The sequence below is a fragment of the Mustela lutreola genome, chromosome 8 (genome assembly GCF_030435805.1).
Source record: "Mustela lutreola isolate mMusLut2 chromosome 8, mMusLut2.pri, whole genome shotgun sequence".
NCBI lineage: Eukaryota > Metazoa > Chordata > Mammalia > Carnivora > Mustelidae > Mustela > Mustela lutreola.
This window is the reverse complement of record NC_081297.1, coordinates 14,904,094-14,920,435: the sequence shown is the minus strand read 5'-3', so window position 1 is coordinate 14,920,435 and position 16,342 is coordinate 14,904,094. Positions and strand designations below refer to the sequence as shown.

At 37.7% G+C, this 16,342-nt stretch overlaps 1 protein-coding gene across 2 annotated transcripts in view; it reads left to right on the top strand.

Moving 5' to 3' along the window:
* The window catches only part of LOC131838135 (ATP-dependent zinc metalloprotease YME1L1), a 53,570-nt gene extending 37,579 nt beyond the window's left edge, over positions 1-15,991 (top strand). For both annotated transcript variants that reach the window (XM_059183860.1, XM_059183859.1), the window contains 7 exons: positions 776-888; positions 2,339-2,494; positions 3,056-3,207; positions 4,093-4,219; positions 4,312-4,385; positions 5,456-5,542; positions 14,849-15,991. In XM_059183860.1, coding sequence (XP_059039843.1) covers positions 776-888; positions 2,339-2,494; positions 3,056-3,207; positions 4,093-4,219; positions 4,312-4,385; positions 5,456-5,542; positions 14,849-14,992 — 853 coding nt within the window. In that variant the 3' untranslated portion in view covers positions 14,993-15,991. The remainder of the gene's footprint in view (positions 1-775; positions 889-2,338; positions 2,495-3,055; positions 3,208-4,092; positions 4,220-4,311; positions 4,386-5,455; positions 5,543-14,848) is intronic.
* The last annotated feature ends 351 nt before the right edge of the window (positions 15,992-16,342 follow it).

The window sequence follows — 16,342 nt, the reverse complement described above, 5'->3', positions numbered from 1 at the left end:
AATAAAAATATTCTTAAGTTAGATTTTTGGTAATTGCACAACTCTGACTATATTAAAAACCACTGGATTATCTACTTTGAAATCTGTTATGTGTGAATTAAATTTAAAAGAATCTTCTGACAACTTCATATCACAAAAGTTTGGGGGTAGTAGAGAACATTTTTAAAATAAAATTTATTATAGTTTTAAATTTTTGATTTTGCCATAGAAAGTATTCATATTTTAATTTGATCTAATAGTTTTTTTTTTTTAATCTTTGCCTAAGTCTGTGGTTTAACATTCTGTACTTAACAGCAGTTGTGATAGGAAGCTATCAAAGTGTAGCTCTCATAATAGACTGCTGTAGAATTATTGTTCCTAGAGTGACTAGCTTGCATGTTTTTGTTTATGAGGGTTGCCTGCTATCTATCTCTATCAACCTTTGTTCTGCCTTCCGGTTATTGAAACTGTTACTTGAGCCATGTTTTACAAGGAGTTCTCTGAATATTTATATTCAGAATGCCAGTCTAGGCTGGAATAGGTGATGGGGATTAAGGAGCACACTTGTGATGAGCAGTGGGTGACGTGTGGAATTGTCGAATCACTGTACTGTACACCTGAAACTAACATAGCACTGTATGTTGGCTGTCCTGGAATTAAAATAAGAAACAAAACTCCATCCAACTTCTAGTTGCCATTATCTTTCCATCTTGTCTTCAGAGCATCAGTCCTATTTAACTTGACCTTCAGTACTCAGAGTATTAATTTGTATTTTCTTCTCATAATCTCCCTTTAGTGCCTTAATACGTCCTGGTCGTTTTGACATGCAAGTTACAGTTCCAAGACCAGATGTAAAAGGTCGAACAGAAATTCTGAAATGGTATCTCAATAAAATAAAGTTTGATCAGTGTAAGTCTAATTCTAGTAACAAGCTTTATTATTATCTCTATGTAATGGCAATGTTTCATTCCGCCCTATTTGTGGTCCTTAGTTGATGTCTCAGAAGACCAGTTTTTTCTATGTCCTCTTTTCTCTCCAGTTGTATTTTCTTTTTAAAAAGTTTATTACTTGATAATTACCTATGGTAGGACATTCTGTCATTTGAATCCCCATTCTAAAGGATGTCTTCTGGGGGCTTCTGGGTGGCCCAGTTGGTTGAGGGGTTGCCTTTGGCTCAGGTTGTGAGGGTCCTGGGATCGAGCCCCGCCATTAGGCTTCCTGCTCAGCAAGGGAGTCTTTTTGTCCCTCTCCCTTTGCTCCTGCTCATGTGCTCTTTCTCGCACACTCTCTCAAAAATATTTAAAAATTTTAAAATTAAAGAATAAATCTAATTAAATAGGTAATAAATTTAAAATGATTAGATAAAATAAATTATTATAAATAAAACTATTATAAATGACTAGATATGAAATAAGTAAACATAATTAAAATAATAAATTGAGTGAATTTAATTAAAAATATAAAATTTAAAAAAATTCCTTTTTTAAAAGAAAGAATGTTTTTTTGAGAGTTTTCAGATAATACTTGCAGGTAAATATAAGTGTTTTTAGATGAATGTAAAATATGAAATAGTAGAAAAAGCCCATAAAATATCATCACATTGGGCCCAAAAGAGCCAAACTGTAATACAAACGTACGAAAATATTATGGGCCCACTTGAGTAATAAATGCAGCTATTAAATTAAGCTGTAGTATTTTCAAGGATAGGTGAATCATTTTATAAAACCTGATATGTTGGGGCTCCTGGGTGGCTCAGTTGGTTGCCTTCAGCTCAGGTCATGATCCTGGAGTCCCAGGATTGAGTCTCAAATCGGGCTCCTAGCTCCATGGGGAGTCTGCTTCTCCCTCTGACCTTCTTCCCTCTCATGCTTTCTCTCACTCTCTCTCTCAAATAAAAATAAATAAAAATTTAAAATAAAAAAACCCTGATATTTCCTCTAATAAGGGAAGCTTTTATTAATGTACATATAATACTAAATACTTATGTATAAAGTATTTCAAGATGAAATTCAGAAACCAATGTCTATGAGTATACATTCTCAGTTGTCCTTAGGCTAGTAACAGTTTAGGTCATAATTTGAAGATTTATAAATCATGTCTGGCAACTCTGCATTTTTAAATTTTTCACAAAGTTATTTAAATTTAAGAACTTTCGTTGTGATGTATCCCAGTGGGATTTTAATAATCTATTTAATGGCAGTTTTGGTTTTCCTTTAGAAAAAGTAAGTTTATTTTGTAGTTATAGTGATGTAAGTATTTTAAGTTCTAGTTCAGGATAGCTGTTTTCTGTTTGCTTTCGGAATATGAGTCATTTGTGAAAAGTCATTTTGGAATTTTAATATTATTTTTATCTATGTAGCTGTGGATCCAGAAATTATAGCTCGAGGTACTGTTGGCTTTTCTGGAGCAGAGTTGGAGAATCTTGTGAACCAGGCTGCATTAAAGGCAGCTGTTGATGGAAAAGAAATGGTTACCATGAAGGAACTAGAATTTTCCAAAGATAAAATTCTAATGGGTAGGTTTTCTCTCTTTTTTCTTTTCCCTTTCTTACACTGTTCATTATGCTAAAGAATATCTTTTTGAGAAAAATGTTACAAGAAAGAAAGGTACAGGAGCAAGAATATATTTACTCAAAAGTAGCCACACATTTGGGCCTCTTACAGAACAAATACAGTTTATATGATTATACTGTTTGGGGGTAGAGGGTACCGTACCCTATTTTACTCTTACCTGGTATGGCTGATAAAAGAATAATTATACAGATAAAAGAAAAATTTTGCTAATTTTCAGTATTTGATTTTAAATCTTGAATTGGCTTCAGAACAATTTATCTGTGACATTTCTTGTTTAAATTTATTTTCTGAAAATAGAATTAAACTTTCCTGGTTGATAGTAAGGAGTAAGAGGACAGATCTTACAATTTTGTTGTCAGTTGGCAAGTTATTTTGGTTTAAAATAACTTAATAACGATATTAAGTCATGTCACTCTAAGAATTACTTAAAGGCAAGTGGGTTTCATTCATCTAAACATGCCTTCCTAATGGAATAATTTTATTCAATAAATTTTTATCCTTAGGGCCTGAACGTAGAAGTGTGGAAATTGACAATAAAAACAAAACCATCACAGCTTATCATGAATCCGGTCATGCTATTATTGCATATTACACTAAGGACGCAATGCCTATCAACAAAGCTACAATCATGCCAAGAGGGCCAACACTTGGACATGTAAGTATCTTGTTTTTTTTTCTTTTCTTTCAAATAACACTCTCCAAAAGGTTATATAGGAAACTGTTAAGGAAAATAATTAAAAAGAAAATTCAACTAAGTCCTAAGATTGCTGATAACTTTCTTCTTTAATGTTCTGAACCATTGTGAGATCAGAGATACTTGTGAAACTTACCTGCTAATAAATACTAATAGCTCAAATATTATATATTTACATGATGAAATTTAAGTCTGGAATGACAACAAAGTATCATTCTTAAATATGTCACTGCTTTTTTTCCTTCCACAAAGAAACTAGGTTAGTGGTTCAGTAGTCTTTCTAAGGTTTTTCTCGCTGAGCACAAGTTTCATTTTCTTATCTTCCTTTTTTTTTGTTTTTTTAAAAGATTTTATTTATTTATTTGACAGACAGAGATCACAAGTAGGCAGAGAAGCAGGCAGATAGAGAGACGGAAGCAGGCTCCCTGCTGAGGGTAGAGACCTATTCGGGGCTTGATCCCAGGACCCTGGGATCATGACCTGAGCCGAAGGCAGAGGCTTTAACCCACTGAGCAACCCAGGCGCCCCTTCTTATCTTTCTAACGATAGACATTTTAAGCCTTTCTTTTTGGCACCTGGGTACAAGTCCATCCTATTGCAGCATTATCCTATTGCAGGGTTATAGAGCTATGACATGTAAAATGAACTTTTGCTTTATAAAGAATTTTTCTTCCTTTGCATAATGCCAGTTTTTTCGTTAGTCGCCTGAAACCACCTCTACAAAATTCTTTGAGCTGTCAGCATCATGACATTAAGTGCTATAGCAAGAGCCAGATGATAATTCTGATCATTAATGTAAATATTTCCAACTGTGTCTGGAGTTATTCTTTGTTTCCAATTGTCTAGGTGTCCCTCTTGCCTGAGAATGACAGATGGAATGAAACTAGAGCTCAGCTGCTTGCGCAGATGGATGTTAGTATGGGAGGAAGAGTGGCTGAGGAGCTTATATTTGGAACTGACCATATCACAACAGGTTAGCTGTAAAGAGTGGCATTAGTTCAGATTGTACTTGCTGATATAAAAATATTTTTAAATACTGAGTCTATGTATATTTTTAAATTTTAGGTGCTTCCAGTGATTTTGATAATGCAACCAAAATTGCAAAGCGGATGGTTACCAAATTTGGAATGAGTGAAAAGGTAATAGCTAATTTTACCCCTCCCTCATGTATCAAATGATGATTTGCCAAGTGTCTCCTTATGAGACAGGGTTCTTTTTTTATTCTTAAGACTTTATTTTTTTATTGGAGAGAGCGAGCATGAGAGGGGTTATGGTCAGAGGGAGAAGCAGACTCCCAGCTGAGCAGGAAGCCCAGTGCAGGACTTCATCCTAGGACTCTGGGACCATGACCCGAGCTGCAGTGAGTCTCTTAACCCACTGAGCTACCCCAGGCACCGTAGGAGAGAGGGTTCTCATTATAAATTGGTAACATTTACTTTTCTCCTGTCTCATTCCGAGTAGATTTGTCACAGCTCATTCGAAACTAAACTTTTTTTTTTTTTTTTTTTTTTTTTTTTTTTTTTTTTTGAGTGCTAAAGTATAATATTCAGTTTCCATTCTAGCTGCTTGGACAAAAATAGTATGTCATGAATTAAGCAAATGATAAGATACTCCATTTCTGTTCATATGACCTAAAACTTCTGTTTGCCGAGCTTGCTTACTTTGCCCTTCCCATGTATTTCACTCTCCTATGTTATCACTGTGGCTTCACACAGCACTTCTAATACACTACATTGTGGATTTCTGGATTTGGAATAGTGGCAAAGGTTTTCTAAGAAGGTACTCAGAACCATACTGTAGGATTTTTTTTTTTTTTAAAGATTTTATTTATTTATTTGACAGAGAGAAAGATCACAGGTAGGCAGAGAGGCAGGCAGAGAGAGAGGGGGAAGCAGGCTCCCCACCGAGCAGAGAGCCCGATGCAGGGCTCAATCCCAGGACCCTGAGATCACAACCCAAGCCACCTGAGCCGAAAGCAGAGGCTCAACCCACCAAGCCACTGAGGCGCCCCCATACTTAGATTTTAAAGTTTCTCTCTTGTTCATGCTTTTTAGTCTTACACTTTCAGAAGAATGATGAAATTTCTATACTGAATTTCTTCCTTGCCCTTGATGAGGTTTTCTTACGTATAGGATAGTACTTGCTCTGTTTACATTTATGAGTGGCTTGGGGTGTTTTTGTTCAATTTCTTTTTTTTCGTTTGTTTTAGCTTGGAGTTATGACCTACAGTGATACTGGGAAACTGAGTCCAGAAACTCAATCTGCTATTGAACAAGAAATTAGAATCCTTCTAAGGGTAATAATTCTGTTTTTCTGTGCTTATTCATCTGTCTAGTCATTAATGTGCCTAAATAGTTAGGTGCTACCAGAAGATAATAGTTATCCCCTGTGTAGAACTGTCGTTATATATAATCAAGAGAATGAGTGCACCATTGAAGCCATGATTTCAGTATGTAGTTGGGAGCCTCTGGTCATAGACTGAATCTTTATTTTATTCTGGCCATAGGCTAGGAACAGTTAGTATCAGTAATTATAAATATTCTACTTCATTTATAAAACCATAGTGTTGTTAGAATAGGGAGGATATTGATTATTTGAGTCTTGATTAGTTTTTCACTCTGACATACATTTTATTCCACAAATATTAGTTGTTTTGTGCCTCGCTGTGTACATATGCTGAGAATGAAGCATAAAGGTCTTTGAAAACAAAAGTCTTTTTGATTGCAGGGTCCAGTACAGAGTATGTGAACGTCGATTCAGTGAGATGAGTGAGTAGGTTCTGTGGAATCCCCTTAAGGCACAGCAGATGCTGGATTAGGGCAGTGAGAGGGGAAATTGAGGAAAAATAAATGCATTCAAGAGATGCTGATCTAGTGGAATCGAATGCCTTTCTGATATTTGGGTGAGAGTGCAGCTAAATTAAGTAACAAAGCTGTGTTCTCGATTTCTGTCTGGTGCAGCCATCTAGTTGTGTGTGCCGTTGACTGAGAAACCACTGATGATGGCCCAAGGTGGGGAAGTGTGTAGATTATAAGCTGAGTTTTATACATATTGAATTTGAAGTGTTTTCTTTTTTTAAGGTTTTACTTGTTTATTTGAGAGAGAGTGAGAGAGCCTGAGCATAAAGTGGGGTGGGTGAGGGGCAGAGGGAGAAGCAGATATCCCTGTTGAGCAGGGAGCCTGATGGGGGGCTCGATCCCTGGTCTTTGGTATCATGACCTGAGCTGAAGGCAGATGCTTAACCAAGTGAGCCACCCAGGTGCCCCTGAGTTTGAGGTATCTTAGTGAAGATTTCACATGGGGAGGGATACGTGGGTCTGGTGCTTAGTGCAGAGGTTGGATATGTGCATTCCATTTGGATGTACATGAAGGCAGGTCTTAGAATGGAAAAGACTGAGCTAAATGGCAGAAAGTCTAGTGAACGAGAACTGGAATTAGGGTTGTAGATGGCCGAATGAAAGATGTTGAAGTCAGATGGTGTAAACTTCAAAGGAATCATGCTTTATAGAAGAGGCTCATAAAGTAATCGTCTGTCAGCGGTGAGGGGAGCAATGGTCTCACCTCTTTACTCTGAAAGATCTGGGATAGGAGGGAATCAGTAGCTGTCAGTCGAGGTATTCGGAGTGTCCCTAGGAGGGCCAGGTTTTGATTAACTCAAGGAGGTAAAAGCTTTAAAATCATTACGTTTATGAAAAGTTTATATGATGGAAAGGTTTAGAAGGTGTTTTACAAGAGGAAATCTCTCTCCCTTGCCTGAATCTTCATTTTTTTTTTACTATTTATGTTATCTTGAGTAAATTATCTCTTCTAGTATTAGAGCATTGGAAATACTCTTTCTTTGCTCTTAATCCTTTTCTGAAATGTTAAGCTTGCGAGGGCGTAGGTACTCTTTCCACTAGATGGCACACTTACATTGTTATTAAGGAAAATGATGCTTAGCTAGTATACATTTTAGGTTCAAATGTATATGAAACTTAAAGATATAAAAACCTTATCATAGTCTTACTTGTTACAGTGTAAGGGTTTCGTTCCAATGGAGTTTTTAAAATTAATAATAATTTATCCTTGGATATTAATTTCAATATTCCATGACATATTTATAATACTTAATATGTTTTCTTTAATTTGTTATTTCACTTGACCATAACAGTTTTGTTCAGAATGTCTAACGATGTTTTTTTTTTTTTTTTTTTTTTTTTTTAAAGATTATTTATTTATTTATTTATTTGATGGAGAGAAATCACAAGCAGGCAGAGAGGCAGGCAGAGGGGGGGGGGTAGCAAGCTCCCTGCTGAGCAGAGAACCCCATGCCGGGCTCGATCCAGGACCCTGGGATCATGACCTGAGCTGAATGCAGAGGCTTTAACCCACTGAGTCACCCAGGTGCCCCACGATGTTTGTTTTTAATAGTTGTGTTATTTTTATATGACGTGTGCTTCTTGGTGTTGGTAAACTCATTTTACAGTAGTATAGTTTTAACTGACTGACAGGTAAGTTGTTAGCAAATAAGAGAATAGATAAGTAGATCTTTTCTGGCCATTTACAGTGAATAAACTGGTGAAATCTCACAAGGCAAAGGGAGCAAACCTGCCTTTCCTTTTTTACATTTATATTGAATAGAGAAATAGATTTTTTTGTTCACAGACCTTATTTAAAAAGCAGATAAGTATAATATATACTTACATATCTTTAAGTATAGCTGCCCAAGTAGTCCTCACTTATCCATGGGATAGATTTTGGGTTAAAAATAGAACGTTCGTAAGTATGAAACTAATCTTTGAGAACCAAGCTTGCCTTATCAATCAATCAATCAATCAATCAGTCAATTGGGTAGGCTCCATGCTGGGTGTTTAAAAGCTCCATGCCTTAAGAGACTCTTAATCTCGGAGGCTTGAAGATGGCGGAGAAGTAGCAAGCTGAGACTGCTTCAGCTAGCCGGAGATCAGCTAGATAGCTTATCTAAAGATTGCAAACACCTGAAAATCCATCGGCAGATCGAAGAGAAGAAGAACAGCAATTCTGGAAACAGAAAAACAACCACTTTCTGAAAGGTAGGACCGGCGGAGAAGTGAATCCAAAGCGACGGGAAGATAGACCCCGGGGGGAGGGGCCGGCTCCCGGCAAGCGGCGGAGCAACCGCGCACAAAATCAGGACTTTTAAAAGTCTGTTCCGCTGAGGGACATCGCTCCAGAGGCTAAACCGGGGCGAAGCCCACGCGGGGTCAGCGTGGCCTCAGGTCCCGCAGGGTCACAGAAGGATCGGGGGTGTCTGAGTGTCGCAGAGCTTGCGGGTATTGGAACGGGAAAGCCGGCTACAGAGACAGAGCCGACAGTAAGCTCGCAGCTCCGTGTTACCTTGAACCGGTCGCAGGCTCGGTGAGCTCGGAGCGCGGCCGGAGGTCAGGCAGACGGGAGTAACTGGGCGCTGTTCTCTGAGGGCGCACTGAGGAGTGGGGCCCCGGGCTCTCGGCTCCTCCGGGCCGGAGACCAGGAGGCCGCCATTTGTATTCCCGTCCTCCGGAACTCTACGGAAAGCGCTCAGGGAACAAAAGCTCCTGAAAGCAAACCCGAGCGGATTACTCACCCCGGCCCCGGGTAAGGGCGGTGTAATTCCGCCTGGGGCAAAGACACTTGAGAATCACTACAACAGGCCCCTCCCCCAGAAGATCAACAAGAAATCCAGCCGAGACCAAGTTCACCTACCAAGGAGTGCGGTTTCAATACCAAGGAGAGCAGCAGAATTCCAGAGGAGGAGAAAGCCAAGCACGGAACTCATGGCTTTTTTCCTGTGATTTTTTTTAGTCTTGCAGTTAATTTAATTTTTTCTTTTTCATTTTTTTTTTTTTCTCGCCTTCGGGTAAAATTTTTTTTTAACTGTTACCTTTTTCTTTTTTAACGATTTTTTACTAGTTTATCTAATATATATATATATATATTTTTTTTTACATTTTTCTTAGGGGTTTTCTTTTTTAAAAAAAAATTCTTTTCTTTTCTTTTTTTTTTTTTTTTTCTTTTTTCTTTCTTCCTTTTTGAACCTCTTTTTATCCCCTTTCTCCCCACTCACGATTTTGGATCTCTTCTAATTTGGCTAAAGCATATTTTCCTGGGGTTGTTGCCACCCTTTTAGTATTTTACTTGCCCCTTCATTTACTCTTATCTGGACAAAATGACAAGACGTAAAAATTCACCACAAAAAAAAGAACAAGAGGCAGTACCGAAGGCTAGGGACCTAATCAATACAGACATCGGTAATATGTCAGATCTAGAGTTCAGAATGACAATTCTCAAGGTTCTAGCCGGGCTCGAAAAAGGCATGGAAGATATTAGAGAAACCGTCTCGAGAGATATAAAAGCCCTTTCTGGAGAAATAAAAGAACTAAAATCTAACCAAGTTGAAATCAAAAAAGCTATTAATGAGGTGCAATCAAAAATGGAGGCTCTCACTGCTAGGATAAATGAGGCAGAAGAAAGAATTAGTGATATAGAAGACCAAATGACAGAGAATAAAGAAGCTGATCAAAAGAGGGACAAACAGCTACTGGACCACGAGGGGAGAATTCGAGAAATAAGTGACACCATAAGACGAAACAACATTAGAATAATTGGGATTCCAGAAGAAGAAGAAAGTGAGAGGGGAGCAGAAGGTATACTGGAGAGAATTATTGGGGAGAATTTCCCCAATATGGCAAAGGGAACGAGCATCAAAATTCAGGAGGTTCAGAGAATGCCCCTCAAAATCAATAAGAATAGGCCCACACCCCGTCACCTAATAGTAAAATTTACAAGTCTCAATGACAAAGAGAAAATCCTGAAAGCAGCCCGGGAAAAGAAGTCTGTAACATACAATGGTAAAAATATTAGATTGGCAGCTGACTTATCCACAGAGACCTGGCAGGCCAGAAAGAGCTGGCATGATATTTTCAGAGCACTAAACGAGAAAAACATGCAGCCAAGAATACTATATCCAGCTAGGCTATCATTGAAAATAGAAGGAGAGATTAAAAGCTTCCAGGACAAACAACAACTGAAAGAATTTGCAAATACCAAACCAGCTCTACAGGAAATATTGAAAGGGGTCCTCTAAGCAAAGAGAGAGCCTACAAGTGGTAGATCAGAAAGGAACAGAGACCATATACAGTAACAGTCACCTTACAGGCAATACAATGGCACTAAATTCATATCTCTCAATAGTTACCCTGAATGTGAATGGGCTAAATGCCCCTGTCAAAAGACACAGGGTATCAGAATGGATAAAAAAACAAAACCCATCTATATGTTGCCTCCAAGAAACACATTTTAAGCCCGAAGACACCTCCAGATTTAAAGTGAGGGGGTGGAAAAGAATTTACCATGCTAATGGACATCAGAAGAAAGCAGGAGTGGCAATCCTTATATCAGATCAATTAGATTTTAAGCCAAAGACTGCAATAAGAGATGAGAAAGGACACTATATCATACTCAAAGGGTCTGTCCAACAAGAAGATTTAACAATTTTAAATATCTATGCCCCCAACGTGGGAGCAGCCAACTATATAAACCAATTAATAACAAAATCAAAGAAACACATCAACAACAATACAATAATAGTAGGGGACTTTAACACTCCCCTCACTGAAATGGACAGGTCATCCAAGCAAAAGATCAGCAAGGAAATAAAGGCCTTAAATGACACACTGGACCAGATGGACATCACAGATATATTCAGAATATTTCATCCCAAAGCAACAGAATACACATTCTTCTCTAGTGCACATGGAACATTCTCCAGAATAGATCACATCCTCGGTCCTAAATCAGGACTCAACCGGTATCAAAAGATTGGGATCATTCCCTGCATATTTTCAGACCACAATGCTCTAAAGCTAGAACTCAACCACAAAAGGAAGTTTGGAAAGAACCCAAATACATGGAGACTAAACAGTATCCTTCTAAAGAATGAATGGGTCAACCGGGAAATTAAAGAAGAATTGAAAAAAATCATGGAAACAAATGATAATGAAAATACAACGGTTCAAAATCTGTGGGACACAACAAAGGCAGTCCTGAGAGGAAAATATATAGCGGTACAAGCCTTTCTCAAGAAACAAGAAAGGTCTCAGGTACACAACCTAACCCTACACCTAAAGGAGCTGGAGAAAGAACAAGAAAGAAACCCTAAGCCCAGCAGGAGAAGAGAAATCATAAAGATCAGAGCAGAAATCAATGAAATAGAAACCAAAAAAACAATAGAACAAATCAATGAAACTAGGAGCTGGTTCTTTGAAAGAATTAATAAAATTGATAAACCCCTGGCCCGACTTATCAAAAAGAAAAGAGAAAGGACCCAAATAAATAAAATCATGAATGAAAGAGGAGAGATCACAACTAACACCAAGGAAATACAAACTATTATAAGAACATACTATGAGCAACTCTACGGCAATAAATTTGACAATCTGGAAGAAATGGATGCATTCCTAGAAACATATAAACTACCACAACTGAACCATGAAGAAATAGAAAGCCTGAACAGACCCATAACCAGTAAGGAGATTGAAACAGTCATTAAAAATCTCCAAACAAACAAAAGCCCAGGGCCAGACGGCTTCCCGGGGGAATTCTACCAAACATTTAAAGAAGAACTAATTCCAATTCTCCTGAAACTGTTCCAAAAAATAGAAATGGAAGGAAAACTTCCAAACTCATTTTATGAGGCCAGCATCACCTTGATCCCAAAACCAGACAAGGATCCCACCAAAAAAGAGAGCTATAGACCGATATCCTTGATGAACACAGATGCGAAAATACTCAACAAAATACTAGCCAATCGGATTCAACAGTACATTAAAAAGATTATTCACCACGACCAAGTAGGATTTATTCCAGGGCTGCAAGGTTGGTTCAACATCCGCAAATCAGTCAATGTGATACAACACATCAATAAAAGTAAGAACAAGAACCATATGATACTCTCAATAGATGCTGAAAAAGCATTTGACAAAGTACAACATCCCTTCCTGATCAAAACTCTTCAAAGTGTAGGGATAGAGGGCACATACCTCAATATCATCAAAGCCATCTATGAAAAACCCACCGCAAATATCATTCTCAATGGAGAAAAACTGAAAGCTTTTCCGCTAAGGTCAGGAACACGGCAGGGATGTCCATTATCACCACTGCTATTCAACATCGTACTAGAGGTCCTAGCCTCAGCAATCAGACAACAAAAGGAAATTAAAGGCATCCAAATCGGCAAAGAAGAAGTCAAATTATCACTCTTCGCAGATGATATGATACTATATGTGGAAAACCCAAAAGACTCCACTCCAAAACTGCTAGAACTTATACAGGAATTCAGTAAAGTGTCAGGATATAAAATCAATGCACAGAAATCAGTTGCATTTCTCTACACCAACAGCAAGACAGAAGAAAGAGATATTAAGGAGTCAATCCCATTTACAATTGCATCCAAAACCATAAGATACCTAGGAATAAACCTAACCAAAGAGACACAGAATCTATACTCAGAAAACTATAAAGTACTCATGAAAGAAATTGAGGAAGACACAAAGAAATGGAAAAATGTTCCATGCTCCTGGATTGGAAGAATAAATATTGTGAAAATGTCTATGCTACCTAAAGCAATCTACACATTTAATGCAATTCCTATCAAAGTACCATCCATCTTTTTCAAAGAAATGGAACAAATAATGCTAAAATTTATATGGAACCAGAAAAGACCTCGAATAGCCAAAGGGATATTGAAAAAGAAAGCCAACGTTGGTGGCATCACAATTCCGGACTTCAAGCTCTATTACAAAGCTGTCATCATCAAGACAGCATGGTACTGGCACAAAAACAGACACATAGATCAATGGAACAGAATAGAGAGCCCAGAAATAGACCCTCAACTCTATGGTCAACTAATCTTCGACAAAGCAGGAAAGAATGTCCAATGGAAAAAAGACAGCCTTTTCAATAAATGGTGCTGGGAAAATTGGACAGCCACATGCAGAAAAATGAAATTGGACCATTTCCTTACACCACACACAAAAATAGACTCAAAATGGATGAAGGACCTCAATGTACGAAAGGAATCCATCAAAATCCTTGAGGAGAACACGGGCAGCAACCTCTTCGACCTCTGCCGCAGCAACATCTTCCTAGGAACAACGCAAAAGGCAAGGGAAGCAAGGGAAAAAATGAACTACTGGGATTTCATCAAGATCAAAAGCTTTTGCACAGCAAAGGAAACAGTTAACAAAATCAAAAGACAACTGACAGAATGGGAGAAGATATTTGCAAACGACATATCAGATAAAGGACTAGTGTCCAGAATCTATAAAGAACTTAGCAAACTCAACACCCAAAGAACAAATAATCCAATCAAGAAATGGGCAGAAGACATGAACAGACATTTCTGCAAAGAAGACATCCAGATGGCGAACAGACACATGAAAAAGTGCTCCATATCACTCGGCATCAGGGAAATACAAATCAAAACCACAATGAGATATCACCTCACACCAGTCAGAATGGCTAAAATCAACAAGTCAGGAAATGACAGATGCTGGCGAGGATGCGGAGAAAGGGGAACCCTCCTACACTGTTGGTGGGAATGCAAGCTGGTGCAGCCACTCTGGAAAACAGCATGGAGGTTCCTCAAAATGTTGAAAATAGAACTGCCCTATGACCCAGCAATTGCACTATTGGGTATTTACCCTAAAGATACAAATGTAGTGATCCAAAGGGACACATGCACCCGAATGTTTATAGCAGCAATGTCCACAATAGCCAAACTATGGAAAGAACCTAGATGTCCATCAACAGATGAATGGATCAAGAAGATGTGGTATATATACACAATGGAATACTATGCAGCCATCAAAAGAAATGAAATCTTGCCATTTGCAACAACGTGGATGGAACTAGAGCGTATCATGCTTAGCGAAATAAGTCAAGCAGAGAAAGACAACTATCATATGATCTCCCTGATATGAGGAAGTGGTGATGCAACATGGAGGCTTAAGTGGGTAGAAGAATAAATGAAACAAGATGGGATTGGGAGGGAGACAAACCATAAGTGACTCTTAATCTCACAAAACAAACTGAGGGTTGCCGGGGGGAGGGGGTTGGGGAGAAGGGGGTGGGATTATGGACATTGGGGAGGGTATGTGATTTGGTGAGTGCTGTGAAGTGTGTAAACCTGGTGATTCACAGACCTGGGGATAAAAATATATGTATATAAAAAATATATGTTTATAAAAAATAAAAAATTAAAAAAAAAAAAAAAAAAAAGAGACTCTTAATCTCACAAAACAAACTGAGGATTGCTGTGGGGAGGAAGGGGGAGGGATGGGGTGGCTGTGTTACCGATATTGGGGAGGGGAGGGCAGGTGCTATGGTGAGCGCCGAGAAATGTGTAAACCTGATGATTCACAGACCTGTACCCCTGGGGCAAATAGTACATTCTATGTTAATTTTTTTAAAGAAAGCTACATGCTTTTTTATCTTCTATAAATAGAAATGAATATAGTTCACTTTTTTTAAGGCATTTACTTTTTATGGTTTTTGCTTCTACTACGTTTTCTGCCTCTTAGATACCTGCTTTTTTTAATTTCAGGACTCCTATGAACGAGCGAAACATATCTTGAAGACTCATGCAAAAGAGCATAAGAATCTAGCAGAAGCTTTACTAACCTATGAGACTTTGGATGCCAAAGAGATCCAAATTGTTCTTGAGGGAAAGAAATTGGAAGTGAGATGAGAACTCTTAAAATGGATGCATTGCCGGTTTTGCTGCAGGAATATATAAGTAGCATTTCAGTAGTTTCTTTTTGCGATGCTTTTCTCCCATTCTTGCCTTGGTATCACTCAAGAGTGTGAAACACTTTGTCTCTCTTTTGTCACATTTAATCTCATTCTGTTTATTCTCATGATGGCACCTATGGTAAATTATCAACCTAGCAAATATGTTAAAGAAAATAAAGAACTATTAGGATTGGAAACAGCTTGTTTGAAAAATGTTAATCAGTTATTCACTTGAAAATAAGTAATGATTTTATGGTTGGTTCCTCTACTAGATGTGAATAAAAATTGTGCCTTTAGCTCTTGGGAAGTACTTTTACTTGGCAACGTAAAATTATCGAAGGATTATCTTTGTTTTTAGATAGTACCATTTATCTTTGACGAAGAAATGCTGCCGTTTGGCTCAAGTGAAGCATATTTCTATATAGGTCAGTGGAAACTTCATTAAGATGCACTTAATTAATGTGCTCCCGATTGTCCATACTAAAATAGTTCTGTTTTTGTCTGTCTAAGAGAGAATTGTAAATGTACAGATTTAATCAGAATTTAAATGATTACAACCTCTTAGAAAAGCAGCTTGCATTTTCATGGTCTTTTTTTTTAAAAAAACATCATCATTCTTACTAATGGAATTTATTTCAGAGTAGTAAATATTTTGTTAAATAAAAAGTGAGTCACTTCAAAATCTGAATAACTATATAATTATGCTTGTTATTAAAAGAAAGATTAGCCTCAAGTCTCAGTCCTTTCAAAGTGAACTTTGAATTACCCTCCTGGTTTTGCGAAGTCATGTTTGCTTTTCATTCAGATTTTGTGAACACGAACATGTTGTTACAGGATTTACAGATGACTTTATTTAACTGAACAGAGAATTATTTTAGAGCTCATTGTATTGGCTTTACAACCAGATTATATTCTTGAAGTGATTTTATTAAAATTACCTACAGTTTTCTAATAACTTTTAAGCTGTATATGGTCTTCATTGAAGAAGTTGATAGAGGGAGTTTGCTATACAGTATCTTGCCTCTAGTTTTTTTGTTTTTTTTTTTTTGGTAATTTTAAATTTTGATCTAATTTCAAACTTACAGAAGTGTTACTTGAATAATACAAGGAACACCCGTGTATCCTTGATCCAGATTCATTATCCCATTTTTTAATTGGCCACTTCCCTTTCCCCTTTCTCTCCTCTTTCATCCTTCCCTGTCCCTCTCTCCTTCCTTCCTTCTCTCTGTGTGTATACATGTCTTTGTGTGGACGCAGGTTTTTATTTTTCCTAGATAGACTTCTGGGGTAGAAATTGCTGGGTCAT